At 43.8% G+C, this 20016-nt stretch overlaps 1 protein-coding gene across 2 annotated transcripts in view; it reads left to right on the top strand.

Annotated features, from left to right (window-relative positions):
- Positions 1 to 20016, top strand: part of ERN1 (endoplasmic reticulum to nucleus signaling 1) — a 617499-nt gene that overhangs the window by 283694 nt on the left and 313789 nt on the right. For both annotated transcript variants that reach the window (XM_085617236.1, XM_085617235.1), the window contains exon 5: positions 5928 to 6000. In XM_085617236.1, coding sequence (XP_085473362.1) covers positions 5928 to 6000 — 73 coding nt within the window. The remainder of the gene's footprint in view (positions 1 to 5927; positions 6001 to 20016) is intronic.

Here is a 20016-nt window from a genome sequence, read left to right as displayed (position 1 = left end):
CTGTTATGTAGGTTAATATTCTAGACAGAAGAGCAGAGCTCACAGATTATTTGGGGTTCTATCCTGGAAACGCAGTTTGGTATAAGTACTGCTCGCTATTCTGATACAAGCATGTGAATCTATGAAAGATTGAATACTGGAGAAAAAACTAGTTACTTACCTGTACACTATGCCTCTCCCGTATTATCTTTTATAGATTCACATGCGTCCCGCCCGCCTCCCCATTTCTCAGGTAGAACCTCTTTATCTCTAGATATATCCTTGTTTCTCACTTGGTGCTGGAAATCTGAGGTAGGATGGCTTTGCTGGGGAGTGTGATAACAGGGCTGGCAGCTGATTGGCTGAGTTTTGGACCAAATAATGATGAGGTTTGGTTACCAAATATTTTGATTCCCTATGGGATTTTGCTAAGCAGTCTTTTGTAGTACTGCTGTGGTCAATCTGTTACAGTGAGATTCCCACCATGACGACGGGGAAGATACAAGCATGTGAATCTATGAAAGATAATACTGGAGAACCATAGTGTACAGGCAAGTAACTCGTTTTTTACTACTAAAGGCAATATTTGTGGTGCTGCTACTACTACTACTACTACTACTACTACTACTACTACAACTAGATGCCACATAGCATTGCCACCACTCCATTCAGCCAGTACAGAAGAACTCTGTACATTCCTTTCTCATGTACAGGCTTTCTATGCCTAGAGTGTGGCCTTTCCTTGTCCAGTAGAAGTACTGATGGATTCTGGCTTGTTTCTGTGCACTTAAGGCAGGTGCTCGAGTGTAAAACTTTTATGTATGCTGTAAGGTGGCTAAATTCCTTTATAAGCGGGACACAGTTAATTATTGAGAGTTTGTATTTGTACAGAACTTTTGAAGTTGAAAGGCTTGGTAAACTATAAGTTAAAATGGTTTCAGCTCGTCGGATGTGGAAAGGGAGTTAACTAAATGATACCACCAGTGTATCCACAGCCTTGATCCTTCATCACCTTTCTAGTTATCGGTCAATAAAGAGGAAAGTGAACATCATTGGCATCTATTATCAGCCATTAAACCACCCAGCCTGATAGATGCTTTTGAACGATAATTCTTTACAGCTGTAGTTCCAACAATCTCTAGTAGGACCATTTACCTACATTTGCATAAATAAGCCGGGCACATCTGCGAGTCTGAGATGTTGATTCATCTCTCCCTGATTCTTCCCAGAGCAGAAGTCACACAAAGGAATGAGCCCCTGAGTCTGCTTGCCTGTCAACCAGCCCAGAACCTAGTCGTTCACAGTCCCACCTACAGAGGCAGCTTTTTCATCATTAACCTAAAAGGAAGTCCAAGGACAACTTGAAGTGGAAATCATTCACTTGGAGTACTCATTTGGACTGCCCTGGTTCCACCTATTATTTTCAACTTGCTTTAAGTTTCCTTTTCCGTCTAACGTTTGTTTTAAGTGTTGTTGTGTATATACCTCTTACCTCTAAATATGTAACAAATAGCAAGCCGTTTAACTACGAATATTTTGACCGTTTGTATCTAATCTGAGGCATATGACCTGTTCTGATGTTTGGAACGGGGCCTGCGTCGACTCATTAAAGATCACACATGCCTTTCCCAGCTAAATAATGCTTTAGTCAAAGACTCCTAATTGGACTGAAACGAATGCAAACATGATGGATTTAGGTAAGAGAAATTCCATCATCCCAGCTTTATTATTACCTTTGAATTACTTGTTTAGGAGTCTAGTCTTTTTCTAAACATTACTTCCCTGCCCTCTGGTCATTTATTCACCATCATCTTTTTACCTCAGAACCAAGTCCATTCTCCATCGAAATTAATGTCTTGGTCATTCTGCACACAGAGACCCATACCATAGGTGAGCCACACAGTAACCTGTCCAGAGGCCCTCTCCCCAACCCCCTGAAAAAAAACTTTGCTCACACACTAGAATGAGACCCAGTTACATCTCCAGCACATCTGAGAAGGTGTCTCAAAGATCTTTAAGATTTGTGGTTTTCCACTTAATGAGGAGGTAGATGGAAGCTGAGATTGCCACCCCGTTTCCATGTGCGGGCACTCACCCTTGTCTGCTGTCTTTACCACTTACAGCTTTGGGCTGCATTTCCAGCTTCTGTACCATGGGCAGATTTGAGTACTCCAATTGGTGAGCAGTTTGTGACCAATGTCGTCAGTTATTCCTTGCCTGTTCGGTTGGTGATGGCTGGTACATTTTTGGGTGACGGTCAAGACCCGTAGCAGATATCTTATGTGGTTGTGAGAGGATTAGGCTACAGTTGGCTGTCGACCTCTGAATGTTCTGGTATTAGCATTATTGTGAATAAATGAATAACGATTCCCTTTCTGGTATTAGTCCCATGTTGCATAATCAGTTGATTGCATAAATATATATATATATATATATATCTATATGATATGCATGTAGCGCATGGCTATCCTTTTCACCTTGGAATTCATTTTCGAGCTGTGGTGAGGTAAGAATGAACGCTTAGAAATCACACCTATTACCAAGCTCCTCTTTATGCGGTTTAATTTTTCATTGAGCATTAGGTGCCCAGATCTCGATTGCTTTTCTGTTCAAACCTTCATTTACTCTGGCGAGCTTGTTGCAACATCGAATCCGACTCACTTTATGGATGTAGATTTAGAGTGAGAGGTGTGGCGAAGCAGCCAGAGCGGCTGACTCCGGAGCACGAGGGTCGGGGTTCGATCCCCGGTACTGGCAGCAGCTAAGCTTAGCATTATGTTACTGGGCAATAGATCACTTAATCTCCCCAACGACCTCCAGCGACCTTGAAACGCTAGGAGGTGATATGTTCACGCTTTACAAGTATGGATTATTATATAAGCCTTTTGTAATGTGTGATAAAACTAGTCTGTCGAGCTGGGCGCCGAGGTAAGCATGTCTCATGGCATATTTCGGAGAAATACCAAATCACACCACTCTCCAGTGGCCCAGAAGGTGGCACTGGAGAGGCAATCTAGCAAGCTGTTTCTTTGGCACTCTTCAAACCAGTACCAACCTGTTGAGGCCCTTCCTGCTCTGGAATTAAGTCTTCAGGTGTCAGAGGGAGTTGAAAAGGAGAGGGCCCCCTCTGCAATACAGAGTGAGGAAGGCTGGGTTCCTCTGTGGTTTAAGTGGTGACTCACAAATCATTAGTATGCAAGAGACGGAGTAGGAAAAGCTACTAGTACTGGTCACCGGCTGGACTCACCATGCTGACTCGGTGTACTGATCAGTCCAAATGTGCGCAGATACCGGTCTTTGACTCATTTTGGAAAAGCGTCTTTTTAAATCTCGCAGTTTAACATGAAGTTCAGGATCTGGTGTTTGGAAAAGACCAGTGTCCTGGTGCAAGGGCACATGCTGAGGTGATAATGGACTTACTTATTTAAAGGCATATTTTGGTCTCCGTCCTGAGAGGACTAAATAAGATGGCGTTGATTTGTTGACTCAGCTATGCATTAAGACCACTACTGCTCCAGATGGACTAAAGAGGATGCTTTCAACTCCCTTCAGTTAAATAGTATATAATTACTTAGTTTCAATGTTTCCTTTTATTACACCTCGTTAAAAGATGTGTACTTAAGCCTCTGAACATGCTGCTAACTAGGAAACCGAGACCATGTGGCATCCATTGGTTCTATATAATCACGAACCATCATGACCAGTTTGGTTCCTGATAACTAAATTTAGGTTGCACAGGTGAAAAGCTCTGGAGCTTCCTTCCTTCGAAGTGCATTAGAATTGTTTACACAGTTAGCTGTCGCTGCCAGCTGCTGCAGTCTTCTGCTCCCTCGCTATGCCGTGCTGCTCCTGGCACCACAATCCCCAGAAGCACAGACTCCCCACCCAATACCATTGCTTCTCTCATGCAATTACTCCCAGCATGTGAGAAGCAATGGTATAGGGTGGAGCGGACCAGTTTCACGCTCCTGGAGGGACTGGGAGCGTGTGCCCCTGAGCGCTGCTGATATCTCAGAGGAACAGCCTGGAGATATCAAAGTGTGTATGTCGGTTTGGCCGGCTGTTGATGGCTGGCCAAATCGAAATGCGCACTTTCATTGCCTACCATAAATCCCCCCCAATCCCTGCTGCTCATGCTGAGACATGGCTCGCCCCAGACTTGCGGACTGGAAGTAAAAAATAAAATGACAATAAAATAGTTTTACCGTCATTTAATTTTTTTTTCTGTCTGATGGCATCTCACCAGTGGGGAGCTGCTCCTCTGCCGTAGTGGAGGAGCGCCCGTGCAGAGGAAGCTTGACGCTGCAGGATGTCTAAAGTAATTCATTTGGGTAAGGGGGCACTAATGAGACTGAGCGTTTTGATTCATGGAAACATTTATTGGAAGGTCTTCTCCACTCGAGACATGCAGTGCCTGAAACACTGTTTGCACCTCATCAAGACCTGGATGTCCACCACCTACATGACGTTTAACCCCTACAAAACAGAATTGCTGCTATTCACCTAAACGATGTAACAACTAGTCCAAGCCTGGCTTAACTGCATGAACCTGGATGGATTAGAAACTAAACTGTCTCTCAGGGCGAAGTCCTCGAATTTACCCTAAACACTGATATTGGTCTCTAGGAGCACATTGATAAGACCTTTTACCAGCTCGTTCTACCTTGAAACAAATGGAAGCTATTCCTCACAGAAAGGAGCGCCAGAACTCCAGTTCAGGCCCTCATGCTCTCGAAATGGATGGCAGCAGTGCCTTGCCCCTTGGTCTCCCGGACGCCACATTGACTCCTCTTAAAAGTAAGCTACATGTCACAAAGAAATATAACCGAACCAGACCCATGCTGATGGAAAACCACTGGCTTGCTTTCACAACCTGCATCATCTACAAAGACATCAAGACGGCACCCCTGCCATATAGCTGACAAGCTACCAACAGGAGAATGGAGATAAAGAAAAGCAAAACAGGATCAGAGTTTTTCCATCTGTGCACCTAGGATCTAGCGCGACATAGCCATCAGGACTGCCCCAATCCTGCTCCAATTTAGGAAGGAAGTGAAGACACGCCCCCTTTAACAAACACTATATCATGATGCAGTGACAGTCCACTTTCACTCTTAAAAAAACAGCTACTCTTTCCATCATACGTTTTCTTTGACCATGACCCTGTTCAGAACGCCCCTGACTTTTTGGCTTTCTTTGCACTACATAAAGAACATATACATGCATACATGGTCACACACAGCACTGTTGCTATAAAAGAGGAGTATGTTTGTTGACTAAGTTTCAAAAAGAATGCAATGTCCCCATATTTTAAACAGGTGTAGCAGGGCTTTTCGACAGGGAAAATATGTTCCTGGATGGAGAAAAAAAAAGGGTTTGTACAAATGCACCAATACGCCAAACTTCCTCTTGCAGATCACCTGCTCTGAGAACCGCTGTCAGGAGTGCATTTAATGGAAAAGAATAATGCAAAGACATTTCCAATTTCCTTCTGTAATCTTGGGGATTTTCGTGATTTCTCTAAAAGTTCGATATCGATATCGATGCGCTATACAAAAAAATGTTTCATTTCATTTCAATTGTAGGTGGAAATATACACAGATTTCAGTTGTTTTCCAAAACATTAGAGAATCGATCATCTTTATTGTTGGGGTCCTTTATTTATTTATGTTTGGTTTCATGTCAAGGTTATGTTGGGTTCCATGTCGTCGCTAGTCTACTTTTCAATCCATATATGTGTTGCCTGCTATGGGATTTTTATGGTGTCCACTGCATGACTAGGATGGCATCCATTCCATTGCATGGCGTGTTCAGGGTTGTGTTGCTGGTGGTTGGCGTATCTGCTTGGCAAGGTGGATCACTGTCATTGGGGTTCTGGGGTCTATATTCTCAGTTGGGTATGCATGGTTGATTTTAAATGTTTTGATTTGGAAATATTTATTTTCCAGAAACTCCCATTTACCATTCCTGAGCTGGTGCAGGCAGCCCCGTGTCGAAGTTCTGATGGCATTCTTTACATGGGTGAGGATATGGTTCATTTCTGTGTTTACTTGGGACATTCGAAGGTTACACGATCCACATAAGATAGTTGAACTGATATCTCAGTTCAAAGTATCATTTTGTTTACACAGCGCTTAGAAAGGACAGAAACTGCTTTATATTACACACATTTTAAGAAAAACACAAATATTATTGGTCAGTGGCAGGTGGTTTGGAATACAATGTTTGGCTGTGTTTAGTTACAGCGTGTTTCGCAAGATTTTAATAAATATCCAAACTTGACTTTGCAGTTTAAGAGATAAGGTAGCAAACTTGAAATGGAAATAAGACGGTCAAAATTGTTTTTTTTAATCGCAAGGTTAGATTTCTTTATGAAAATAAAAAATGTCAAACTTAATATTGTTTGTCTATTTTATTGGATTATTATCCAAAACGAAAGCCAGGCTATGAACTGTATATGAAGTGGAATATAGTGGTGGGAAATACGACCCATCCGACTGTTCTAGGTTTTCACAGAGGTTTCTTGCAGGAAGGTACCAAATGTACATGTGCACAGATTGTTTACATTCATGAGAATACAGAACAATGGAAAACACTTACAGAACAATGAATAACAAAATCATTTTAATAATATTCAGTGTTGTGGGATTTTATGAAATATCTGCTTAATCGTGGGACTGAATGCTTCATAAATCTACTTGCCCATTAAAACAAAAAAAAACACTTGTTCCTGTGGTGCCATGCAGCAAGATGACCGGTTACGGCAGAGTTCTTATTATATCCGAGCTCTGCAATTCTCCTCTCTAATGCCAGGACTCATACCATGGTTTGGATTCTAGCAATGCCCTGATTTTGCCACCTTTCTACAAACTGACATATTGGGGTTGGAAGTAGAGAGAAGCGGTGGATCCAACGTTGGAGGCTGTGCTCACCTTCAAACTTGCATGTTTAAGGCTTTCACCAACTCTTCTGTAGTCTCATCCTACACTGGAAAAGATTGGAAATGTACTTCTGGCAAAGACAGAAATAAAACTTTTTCCAGGGTCGGTGAAAAAGAGGTTGTAGGCAAAGATAGCTTGTAACCAGTCAGCAGATTTTCGCATCCCCAAACAAACACACGCATATTTGCTTATGCTAAATTGCAGGTAACAAGGTTTTTTTTAATTTTTTTTAGCACTACGGTTTCCAGGCCTACTATTTGTTGTGAATTCATTGAAGTCGTAAATCTGCACTTTTGTAACTTTCTTTAATAATTGGGCCCTTGATAACACCTATTGTTTTTTTATTAAAATTATATATATATATATATTATATATATATATATATATATATATATATATATATATATATATATATATATATGAGTTAGTTAGCAAGGAATTGCAAATACGTTGTATTTATATCTTACTTTACATTAAAAAAAACCTTAGAAACTCACTGGAAAAAAACAAAGGTTAAAGCAAGGTTTATAGTTAGGCAAAAATGGCAGTTAAAACATGCAGTTTAAAACTAGCAAAACAACTGAAATCCACTAGTTATAGTTATCCTGCCTCCCCTAGTATGTCGGCCCTTGGAAATGGGATCTCCGGGGCCTCCTAAAGGCTCGGAGAGGGGAGCCCCACACCCCCTCCCCTAAATATTTAATTGTGATGCTACCCTTAACTCCCACCCTCGCCCCTCCAGGAAGTAGTGGTGATGGTTGCTATCTTTTGCTGTTACTTTAACGCACCCTCTTGATCTTCAAATCTGGAGGCGGTGGTAGTATTTCAGTGCTTTTCTTTTTGCTTACTTATATTTTTGGAGAAGGTTGGAACAAGGTCTTTTGCATTCTTTTTTGGCCCGGCTTTCACTTTAGTGGAAACCTCCTTGTTGAGAGTCACCCAAAAAAAAAAAAGCCTGACAAATTGGTTTTAAGGTTTTTGGCACTTCCATCTGGGTGAGTTCATATTTTCTACGATCATTTCTCTTTTATGGTTGTCCGCTAGTGTCTGTGGAGTTAGTTGGTCAATTACTTGTTTGCATTCGCCCTGGTTAGATGCAGGGTTTCTGCCTTGTTGCACTCTTCAAATTGTTCTTCCTGTCCACCAGTACCTAGGTCTGATGGATTTCATTTACTTGCTGTGATAACTGTTCGTTTGGCCTTTTGTCATTTGACTATCCTCCATGGAGGAGTGCTATGGTAGACAAATTCATTAGAAGGAACAGCTGCTTCTCTTTGGGGACTACATTTCTGGTGGATACTCTGTGTACCCTGCAGGTTCCCATCTGTACCCATGCACTGCTCCATTCTGAGGGGTTATGGTGCTCACAACGGAAAATAGAGTTTGCTTTGTGTCGCATTGCCTTCGCTTTGTCAGGATCACTTGCCTTCACTTCGTCAAGTTCATCCTTCCCTCTGAGGGCAAGAGGTAAAAAAGGACAAGAACAAATGCCAGAGTTCCTGGTGAGGTCACACAGGGTTCTGTGGTGTCTTTTTTGGGTAAGTGTTGGAGTCCTCTGGGAGCCACGGTGCCTCCCACTGGAGCAGAAGAGTTGTTTCCAAAATGTCTTGATGAGTCTAGCATGTGGGGGAGATTCATAAGGTGAGGTATCTATAGGTAGGCTACCCATCAGAAAGATTGAGACCAAACCTACGGAACCTTTTTTGATAATACATTATATTGGGTTTTCCTAAGCAGAACAAAATATCTCTTCAGGTTTTTAAACGTATCCAGCATAATAACAATCATCAAAAAGAAATAAGAAAAAAAGAAAGATTCCCATCCCGTCCTCTGCGATTTATCCCTCCGCATCGTCTTGTAATGATTCCATGCCTCCCTCTTCCCAAGTCCATGGCTCCAATGTCGGTGTCTGTCAAACACTCTCACCACCCTAAACTTGGGGGGGACTCATTATTTTCCAATGTACTCCCCCCATGTAGGACAACGCTGGCTGCCATGTCTTTAAAAAAATCTGTTCCTATCTTTGGCAACATGGGCTACCAACTGTTACATTGCTATTATTTCCAAGAATCTCTAGCAAACGTGCTTGGTTGAAGCTACTGTTTGTTTCCATTTTTATGGAGAATATCATGCCTGCTAGTAGTTGATATGTTAGATTCTAGTTTCCCAGCAACCACCCAATTTCCCAGCAGGCACCCCTCCCTATCCTGCCCTTCCGGAGGTCACATACTTTTGTCTTTCTGGTATGCAAACCCACACCAAGTCCTTGAAGGCTGCGAGAACCTCCTTCAAGAAATATTTCAATTGTGGGAGTTGCCCACCAAGTATGTAATGGCAATTGTGGGAGTTGCCCACCAAGTATGTAATTGCATCCCATCTCCCCACTCCTGCCCCAACAACTATTAGTGGCGTGTCCGTATATTCAATGGACCCTATCTGGTGTCAAGTACCATCCCATGATCCCTTTTAGGGCAGACTCTCAATGCTGTACAGAAAGGTTTTGTGTCTTTCCCAGGGCTTCCCATTTTCACATGATTCATTTTTTTATCACTATGTTCTACTGACTCTTCTAATTGGATGGGCAGTCAGTCTATGACTGATGTAGATTTGCACTAGCTGCTTGTTGCATACACACAGTTAACTTGGCCTGGGGAGGATAATAACATGAGGATAATAACATGAGGATTTGGTTCGAAAAGCAGGCATTATTTTTTCCTGTAGTAGACACTGTTTTTAGCATAAGTAGAGTATTCCCATTCCCCACAAAACATAAATAAATGGTATTTCTAGACCATACGCTGGGAGTTTGTGACATGAGAAGCTATCGGAAAGCAATAGGATATACAAATAGGTCATAGAATAGGTGAAGACTTGAACGGAGGCCTTTTCCAATATGGTTTGATCAAAACTTTATCCACATTTAAGAAGGGACTTGTTTGGTGAGCAATGCACACCTAGTTAATGATAAACACCATATATGTCTGGAAGGTAGCGACAGCGTGGTGTATCCAGTGTGGGATGTCCTGTCATTGTCCCAATGGTTTCTTCAAATACGGTGCACTTCTAGTTGAAACAATATATGCAGTATAGTTAATGTAACTTACAAAAACATTGTGTGCCCCAGTTGACATCTTTCGCATTTCTGCAATGTACTTAATAAAACTATTGGATATGTATATGTTTACTTTCTCTATCAAAGCTAAAATTACAGGGAAATGAACTCTGGAAAACAAGTGTCTAACGCGTATGTCATGGGGATGTGAAATCACCATTTTTATCAGAGTATACAATAAAAAAACTTACATTGATTAGACACATCCTCTCTAGGAGAAAGCACAACTGAAAGTTGTTGCATGGAGACCCAATACATAAGAATGTAGATAAACACATAACCTTTGTAGTGATGCTTTGCATGAATTATTGCTGGATCCAGCTGGGAATCAGCACCAAAATCTGGTTTGTGGGCCTTGAAAAACTGGCAGAGTAAATATATCCTTCAATGTTCAGAGCACTGAACCAAGTTTGTTTGATGGCAGTTCTATGAGCCGTTTTTTTCCGTGTAGACATTTAACGTAGTCAAGGAAACTAAATTGATAACTGCATTGGCCACTTCTATTATAGTGGTTAAAATACATACAATGTGTATTGGTACAAAACATTTTTCTAAAATATGCTTTTGGCTTTGCATGTCTTCACAGTGAACTGTGATGGGAATAGAGATAGGAATTTAACCTGTTAACATCAGTATTAATTTAATGTAAAGATTATTATGTTTTTTTGACTTCTGAAGGAACTTCATCTTTAATGAAAGAACTAAAATAGCTGAAAACAAACACAGAGATGGAAGTGGAGAGTGGATATGAAAGAGGATTTGTCCTCTCTCATTTCTAAAGTTTACCAGATATTATGGAATTCAAAGGTGTGTTTCTGAGTAGTACAGTGTCCAGCCTTTCACACAGGAAGCAGCCACCAAATGTGGTGGGAGGGCCTGGTTATGGCTTATATCTTAGCTATATTTGAATGCTAATATTGAAATGAATCTAAACTATGGTGCACTGTTACTTTAGCTGGGGGACGTAATAAACTGTTACTTGGTTTGTCTGGACCGCAGTATTAATGATCAAGAGCTCTGGCTAAAACACTGGACCAACTGTATAGTCTGATTTCCCAGCTGCTGAGTGTCCATTAAAATTGTACCAACCATTCTCATACTCTCCATTCACACAATGAGAGTCTAACTCAAGTTATGTGAATAGAGGACATCTGTGGTGTTTCTTTGTCCTTTCCAGTGAACTACCAGGAATATGGTAATCCTTATTTCAAAGGATAATTAAGAACATGCTTATCTCATTGTCTTCAACTGTATCCCCCAGTGAGACCAACCTTAGTGGCTCGTATCTGAAAAAGCTGTTGATTAAGCTTTTATTTTGGTTCAGTGGCTCCCACAGGCTTGGGAGCACCACTAGCATCCAATTTTTAATCCGATCCATCTCAGAACTGGTCAAACCACGAATCCTCTGTACCATAACAACTAGAGACATTTATCTATTGTTTATTATTTTTGGGTGATGTATAAGATGTTACAGGTTACTTTGTGCACCAAATGGTTGACAGAAAATGGGGCAGGTGGGTAATGAGAGACATTAAGAGGGAAAAGGAGCGAGCAAGAACTAGTGCTGCTGCTTCTGTGCAGTTATGGTATAGCATTCAGTAGTCAAAACATGTGCTTTTCTTCAGGAATGCTATGATTTTAAAAGGGGAATGTTACAGGCCTTGATCGCAGAACACCAAACTTTAAATGGGACCGTATGATCACTTTTATATAGGAAGCTGGCACAAAGTTGTTGCTGGTGTGCCTCACTTTTAGGTCTAGCCTGAGACAATGCATCGGACAATATTTTGTTTCTTTAAAAAAGAAAAAAGAAAAACTCTAAAAAGGGGCTTTTAACCAGCTCATTACTTGCCATTGGTTTGCTTCATTGTCACTCCTATTTTCTTTATTTTCATTGGTGAGCGCATGTCGGCGTTTGTTGGCTTCATTTTGTATGTGTGTGTTTGTTGTCTTCCCTAGAGCATGGACCAAGTACTAATTGGCTTCTTGGTTAGTGGTCTTTCGCGCTGCTTGTGCTTAGATTGTGGTACTTTTTTTTGTTGCTTTTGCTTGCGAGACAACTTGAAACCATCAGAGTGGAACCTTGCACTTCCCAGTATTTCCAAGAGCTCAACGCAAACAACTAGCAATAATTAAACTTTTTATGGGGAAAACAATATTGCGGTTAAACAATCAAGTATCACAGTTCTATTTCCAGTCTTCAGGACTACAGGTCAGCACAGGGCAAGGGTTGGGTGAGTACCAAAACTGCACAACCAGCGGCACAGGGGTGTCTGGGTGCAGGGGTCAAATTCAGAGTTCGGCCCAATGTGTTTCAATGGAGACTGTGGGTGCTTGGTTCCACACTGCTAGCAGGTGAGTAGATCAGTTGCAGGAGCCAAGTTTTGGGGGGAGGGGTTGGGACCAGCACATAGCAGCACCAAACATAAACCACTAGCTGCACAGGGGCGGCCGGGTGCAGGGTGCCAAATCAATGTCTAGAGCCCATTGCCTTTCAATAGAGTTTCTTCTTGTGACACATAGGCTGCAGGCTTGGCACCAAAGCTTGCAGGAGGGAGACCAATGACAGCAGAGGTAAATAGAGATGTAGGGGGACGTAGGGGCACCATCTGTTCAGCTCATCAAGTCCCAGGTACATTGGGGAGCAGGGGTGCCTACCAACGTCTGAGTCTTCTTACTGGAGCCGGTCGCGGTCAGGGGACCCTCTAGATTCACGCTGCAGGTGTTCTCGTGGAGTCCGGGAGATGTCAGGCAATGCTGGATTAGAGGTCTGTATCACTGGGGAAACTTCACTGCACAGGTGGGCCACTCAGACTCGAGCCGTGAGCGTCTGGTACAGGAGACTCTCATCCGCCTTAACCTGGAGTTCTTGGAGTGCGGTTCTTTGGGGACAGGTCCGCTATCCACAGGAGATTAGAGTCTTTTTCAAAGGCAGCCGTCCTCCCAGAGTTTTCAGAGGTCGCTGACTGCAAGACAGTTTGCGGGGTCGTTGAAGCTGGAGGCAGGCCAGTAAGGCTGGGGCCAAGGCAGTTGTTGTCTTCAGTCTTCTCTACAGGGATGTCTTCTTGCTTCTTAGGTCGTTGCAGATCCGATTTTCAGGTCTGGGGGAGCCACCTAAATACTAGATTTAGGGGAGTAGCCGGTAGGGCTAATGGGCACTTTACATGGGGTGACTACACCCTCAATTATGCACTCATCTGTGGAAGGGAGCTTAGACCTAGCCCTGGTTGAAGGGGTCTCCCATCTTCAAGATGGCAGGGACTGAAAGATGTGCTTGACCTAGTCTCCCCCACCTTAGGGGTGGAGTTGGCAGAGGTGGGCAGACCTCCTATTCTCCTAGGTTTTTCTGCTGGTTTTCCTGCCCTACGTGGGGGTGTAAACCTGGGGTTGCCATCAGCTGCTAGCAGCAGAGGCTGGTTGTCGCATTACAAAGGCGGCAGGCATTTGAATCTGTCACAAGCGCTGGCCCATCCTGGGGGGAGGACGTTGTGACACCTCTGCCCAGGATGTGCATTGCTTCTGGTCCCAGAGAGCAGGGACTCTCTAACCAGGGGCCCATAAATATTTCTGGTTGTGGCTGGCTGCCTACAGCCGGTCAGAGACCACACCAGGGTTGATAGGTTTTCAGGGGACATCTCTTAGGCGCCCTCTGAATACATAGTGCAATAAATCTCACACTGGCATCAGTGTGGATTTATTTAGAGTAGTTTGGTACCAATCACTTCTGTGTTCAGTGAAGCCATCATAGTGTTGTGGAACTCGAGTTAGAGTTGTTCAGCCCATGCACTCTATGGCTTTATTGTAGGGGAACATCTGCTCATGCAGATATGCCCTCACCTGTGGTATAGTGCACCCTGCTGTAGTGCTGTAAGGCCTGCTAGAGGGGTGACTTACCAATACCTTCAATCAGTGCTGGCTGGCATGGCACACAGGCAGGATGCCATGTCCACTTTGTCGTTTTCTCCTTTGCAGGGACATACAAGCTGCAAGGGCAGTGGCATGGTCCCTGTGAGGGGGGAGTCCCAGAGGAATCTCTTCAGCTCTCAGGACTTAGGTACCCAGGGCATCACTTACTAGGGACTTATAGAGATCAGAAGTACCAATTGTGGATATGTTTAAGGGAAGAAGCACTGGCACAGGGGTCCTGGTTGGCAGGAACCCTGTGCACTACAAATGAAACCAGTCAAGAGGCACATTCTCACAACACCCAAAACCCTAAAATCCCCCTTACCTCCCTCAACCCACCCCTGAACCCTAACATCACCTCCCTTTACCTACTCTGAAATCCTAAAATCGCCCTTTCCTCTCTTTATCTCTATCCACATCTGAAAGGCGGACTGAGCTTGCCTGGCCTGAAGATGGCAGTGTTCTGAGCAACCTCCTTCGGCCGCACTAAACATCCTACATGATCCTGCACACCTAACGGACTCCCAAAGTCTGGGAAGCATTGCCTGGCACAACTAACATGCGTCAAGGAGGACGAAGGAACTGCCCTAAAAAACGAGAGAAGTGGGAAAGAACCGCAAACTCCGCAAGGCCGAGAAAGAGAAGACTGACTCGGCGGCAAGCAGAGCACAGCTTCTGTAACCCTGAAGGAAGAGGAGTAGGAATTGAAGCCGGCATCAGAACCTGTGATCTGGCGAGGCGGGGTGGGGTGCGCAAGCAGAGTGCAAGCGCAGCACTGGAGAAGAGCCCAGAGCCTGTCCGATCAGTGAAAAGTTACAGTCGGTAAGAGCGTACAGCTGGCCGTGGGCTACGCTAGGCCTTGTATGCAGCCGATAAACGGCATACTTGCAGATAAGAGGCGTGGTAAGAAGCAAGGGGACCGCGTGGAGGAGCCAAAGTTTAGGGGACAGAAGACACGCCACAACGAGTATATAAGACCAGGAGCACAAGGACCTAAGCTGAGGACTATTTAGGCTGCACAGAAAAAGGGGCACATACACCCTGAATAGCGTTGCGGGTCCTGTGACCAGGCCGTGGTGCAGAGGCAGGATAGATAACGGCGACAAGAAGTGAAGTGGAGGGAAGGCAATGAACAATAAGCGGGGCAGAACTGAACAGTGAAGATCACAGCGCAAGGCAGACCGGGACCGTGACAAAGCAAGCAGAAGGTAGAGAATGGGAGTGTCCTGGGAGCGACATTGGGTTGTGGTACCAAAATGGTTTCAAACCCCCCCCCCCCCCCCTCAGAGTAGTGAATGAAAAGGGGCAAAATAGACAAAACGCAGCCTGAACTGAACTTTGAGCAACGTAGGGGCCCCAGCACACACAAAGATGACCAACATGAAGCTGGAAGGGAGGCAGAAAATGCATAGCATTTGGGGGGATCGAAGTCAAATACTCTCCACCATGCAGTCTACCCTAAATGCGATAGACTGCAAATTAGACACACTAACATACAGGGTTGACAGATTGTCTGAGAGAATGGACAAGCAAGTCGAGAGAATGGACATGGTGGAGCGCAGAGTGTCCGACAATGAGGACGCCCAGGGGAAGATAGAGGAATCCCAGAGACAGCAAGAATAAGTGATAGATGCGCTACAAGCCAAAACAGAAGAATTAGAAGTGTGCTAAAAAAAAAAGTAACCTCAGAATCCTAGGTATTGCCGAGACCACCGATGCTGCCAAAATGGAGAAGAGATTTGTGGAACAGCTGCTGACTGAGGTGCTGGGCAGCGACACATTTTCTGACCAGTTCATAGTATAAAGAGCCCACAGATCATTAGGCCCGTGCCCGCCACCAGGGACAAGACAGTGCCCTATAATAGCAAAAAGCCTGAATTATAGAGATCGAGACAAAGCTTTTAGCCGTTCTAGTGAGCTAAAGACACTCAAATATGAGAGGACAGAGATCTTATTAAATCCCGACTTCATGCCACAAGTACAAGAAGCACGTAATAAGTTCCTACCAGCAAAGCAGAAGCTCAAGGAATTAATATACCCTATGCTATGCTATATCCTGCGCACTTGAAAATAACCAAGGACGGTACGCAGAAAATCTTCGGGGACCCAAAAAGTTTGCATCAATACCTGCAACAGCAAGAGAGAGCAGGGAATCGAGGCAAATCCCCACATGGTGACAATGGTGACCAGTCGGCGTACTCCAACCTAGATGATCCGAAGTAACAGTCATAAAGACTATGATCAAACCCGAGCAGACAAGCCAGGAACTCTAGCGCAACACGGGACAAGACAGTGATGTGCAGGTTGATTTAATAAATGTGTCACTCTCTGCATCATGTGCAGAGAAGACCGGTGGGCTGCTCATGCCCCTATGTGTGAACCACAACACAAGTGTAACAGGGGAATGTTTGAAAGGGGGGCAATTGCTTGGGAAGGGCGAACGTAGCAGTGGAAAAAGTCTTTGATTCGGGCACCGAAGTAGGAGGGGGGGAGGGTGCAGGGAAGGAAGGTTGCTGAAGGGACGAAATGGAAGGCAAAAGGATATTACCACGATAAGTAACACCATAGAATATGTAAAGCAGAGCCAGATGCGCTGCAAGACTCACAAACGGATAGATGACGCTAATCATGTGGAATGTAAGGGGCCTAAATAATCACAAAAACCAGACGGGTAATACCATATCTGGATAGACATAATATACAGCTAGACAGCGGGTGGGAACACACTGCTTTACCTCCCAGCACAGTTCGCCTCTTAGCATCCTAGTAAATGCAGTTCAGTTTAAATGGTTACTTGAATTTTTGTAGAATTGTTTCACCAAAGTTGGTGCAGGTTAGTGCTGTTAATCTCTAGACACCTGTGTTTCTGGATACTATCCTTCATCAGTAGAGATAAAAAACTAAATTCAAATTCATCTGGGGTTGCTGAGAAAGCTGCCACAATCCTCTCGGGTGTCTGTACCTCTCCCTGGCACACAAGTGCATCTTCAAGAGCTCGTCAGCTCAGTGGCTCAAGGGAGCTCCCAACCCCATTTCTATAATATACAGATAGCACTGCTCCAGGAGTCACAACTTACCAAAGGCTCTGAAATGAGCATTGGAAATAGATGAGCAACGATGCACATAGCCTCCTCATACTCCTCGTATGCATGAGGGGTGCTCCTATTGGTGAAAACAGACTCACTAGGACGATGTATAATCGTTCAAGGAGATTATAGCGGCACAGATTTGACACTGGTCAATATCTATGCCCCAAATCCGGGTTTCTTTGCACAAATTTGGGCACAACCGCACAAGCTAACACCAACTGTGATTATATGGGTGGGGGGCTTTAACACATGCATAGACCCAAACTTCGACAGAGGCACACACACTATCCGACACGACAAACCAGCGGCTAAAGTGCTGAGAGAAGGAATACAGGAACAGGGCTTGGTGGATCTGTGGAGGATACGGTATCCGAACAAACGAGAAGGAACCTGCACCTCCATTACACACAACTCCTGGTCTAGGGTAGACTATTGGCTAGGGACCAGGGAGGTGAGCACTTGGATAAAATCGATAGAGCATATGCCCGAAGACACTATCAGACCACACCCTGATAAGACTAGAACTACTATTGCCCACACACACGCCCAGACTCTTTGCATCAGCAGCATTACTAGAGCAAATGCTTAATGCTGAGGTAAGGAAGGCAATCCTAGAATTCTTCTAGCGTAATGCTGGCTCAGTATCCAGTGGAAGCACACAATGGGAAGCCTTCAAGGTGACCCTGCATGGTGTTTGTACAAGTAAGGGAGCAGGTGTCCTGAAAGATATCTGCCAGCAGCTGCACATGCTCGATAAGGACACCCAAGAACTAGAGAAAGAGTGTACACAGACACTGACCTTGCTAGCTCCGATACGAGCAAAGATGACGGATTACCAGGAGTTAGTGGAACGAGAGCTTTGCTTCCTCACACGTAAGCATACAGCATACAAATATGGGGAAGGAGGATGATCTTAACACACACTAGCGCAGACTTTACATAACACAAGAGTGCCCACACAAATGATACAAATAGTGAATGAGCAACGGGAAACACAACACAACACCCCATTCATACTTAAAGCTTTTATGGAATATTATGAACAATTATATTCAACAAGATTATGAGCCACAGAGCTAGAGGTAGCCGACTATGTGCAGGAAATTGCTATGGCCTGGCTCTCAGATCGGCAAAGGGAGCATCTAATGCAGCCTATCACATAGGAAGAAATGAAAGATGCTGTACAAACTCTCCCTAAAGGTAAAGCTCTGGGCATGAACGGATTTACTGGAGAGTTTTATAAGGAATTTGAGGAGTTACTAGTGCCGCAGTTAATTTGAATGTTCGTGGAAGCGTATGAGAAGGGCCTCCAGAGGGGCATTACTGATTACTATACTCAAACCAGGTAAAAATCCAGAATTCTGTGATTCATATAGGCCACTGTCACTCATAAATATAGACTCCAATATATTGGCAGAAATACTGTGGCCTTTAATGTAGAACCTAGTATTGCCGGACAAATCTGGCTTTATACCCACCAGTTCAATGACCCAAAATGTACACACCCGGTTGGCTTTATTCCATCAACTAGACCCAGAGTTACCAGCTGCAGCCGCCTTTGTAGCCATATAATACAAATACCCAGGTTCTGAGGGACACAGGGTCACCCCATTATTTTTCATAATTGCCTTATTAAATGCAACAAAAGCATTTAATTTGGTGGAATGGAGGTATATGTTCGCAATATTGTGAAGAATTGGACTACCCCATACATTCTTCCGATAGATTAAACTGCTTTATACAGAATCAATGGTAAGACGTAGGGTAAATGGAAATACAGCTGAACCCTTTGCTCTCACTAGAAGAACACAGCAAGGTTGCACGCTATCACCATTACAATTTGCTCTGGCGCTAGAACCACTAGCATGTAAGATAAGGCAGCGGCACGTGGACACAGCACTGAGATTTAGATTAGGACCCCTTAGTATATCAATGTACACAGATGACATGGTACTATATATACGAGACCCGATAAATCTCCAACCATTGCTAAGGGAATATATTAAATATGAGAGATTCTCAGGACTGAGTGTAAACTGGGCCAAGTCGGTGCTTATACCACGGAAAATTCATAGGGATCTTTTAATAGTTGTTCAGGAGAACTATGGCACAGTATTGTCGAAACTAGGAGATCAGATAGCCCGCTGTTTCCGATTACCTCTATCTCTTGCAGATAGGATTGCGATTCGAAAAATGGTCATCCTGCCCAGATTCTTATATTTATTTATAAATACACCCATACCCCTACCGCAGCATTTTTGTTTTACAGACTTGAGGTCCCAGCTAATCACCTTAATATGGGCAGGAAGCAAACGAAGAATCAGATGGTAAGAACGAACTCGACCGTATGTACAGGGGGGGCGTTTGGTGCACCGGATATGTACTTAAATTACCTAAGCGCACAGGCACACTTTGGGCACTATTGGCAAAATCGAATGAGTAGATCCCACATGTGGCTATAGAAGCAGACAAAGCTTTCTTGATTCCGCTTTCAGCTCTAATATTACAGAGAACACTGGACTGCCCACGGATGGCAATAAACCCAATGGCAATAAACCCAGTGCAAAGCACGATAAAAGCAGCAGGCAAATAAGGAACCACTATACGCTACCGAATTGCCCTTATCACACCACACAGACATCACAGTCACACAAAAGAGAAAGGCGCAGAGCATGCTAGCAGAGATGGGATTATGCAATATGGGGTACATGTTCAGGAATCGAGTTTATACAATCAACGGAGATGGGTACTGGAAATGCACAGACCCTATTAAATATTTTTACTTGTATAAGAGTTTTACAAGCCACTAAAGCGATATGCATCCTTCCCACAAACGTCGGATGCTCTTCAGGCACAACAAATGCTTCTCACTGCACCCACACGTGAAAGACATATAACCAAGCTCTATAATGCAGCACAAAAGGAAAAAGAAATACAGAGCAGGCATTAGAGAGAGGGAATGGAACCTTCAATACACCAATATCTGTGG

The sequence above is a fragment of the Triturus cristatus genome, chromosome 7, assembly GCF_964204655.1.
Source record: "Triturus cristatus chromosome 7, aTriCri1.1, whole genome shotgun sequence".
NCBI lineage: Eukaryota > Metazoa > Chordata > Amphibia > Caudata > Salamandridae > Triturus > Triturus cristatus.
Note: the sequence above shows the minus strand (reverse complement) of the source record. Positions and strands in the feature narration are given on the sequence as shown.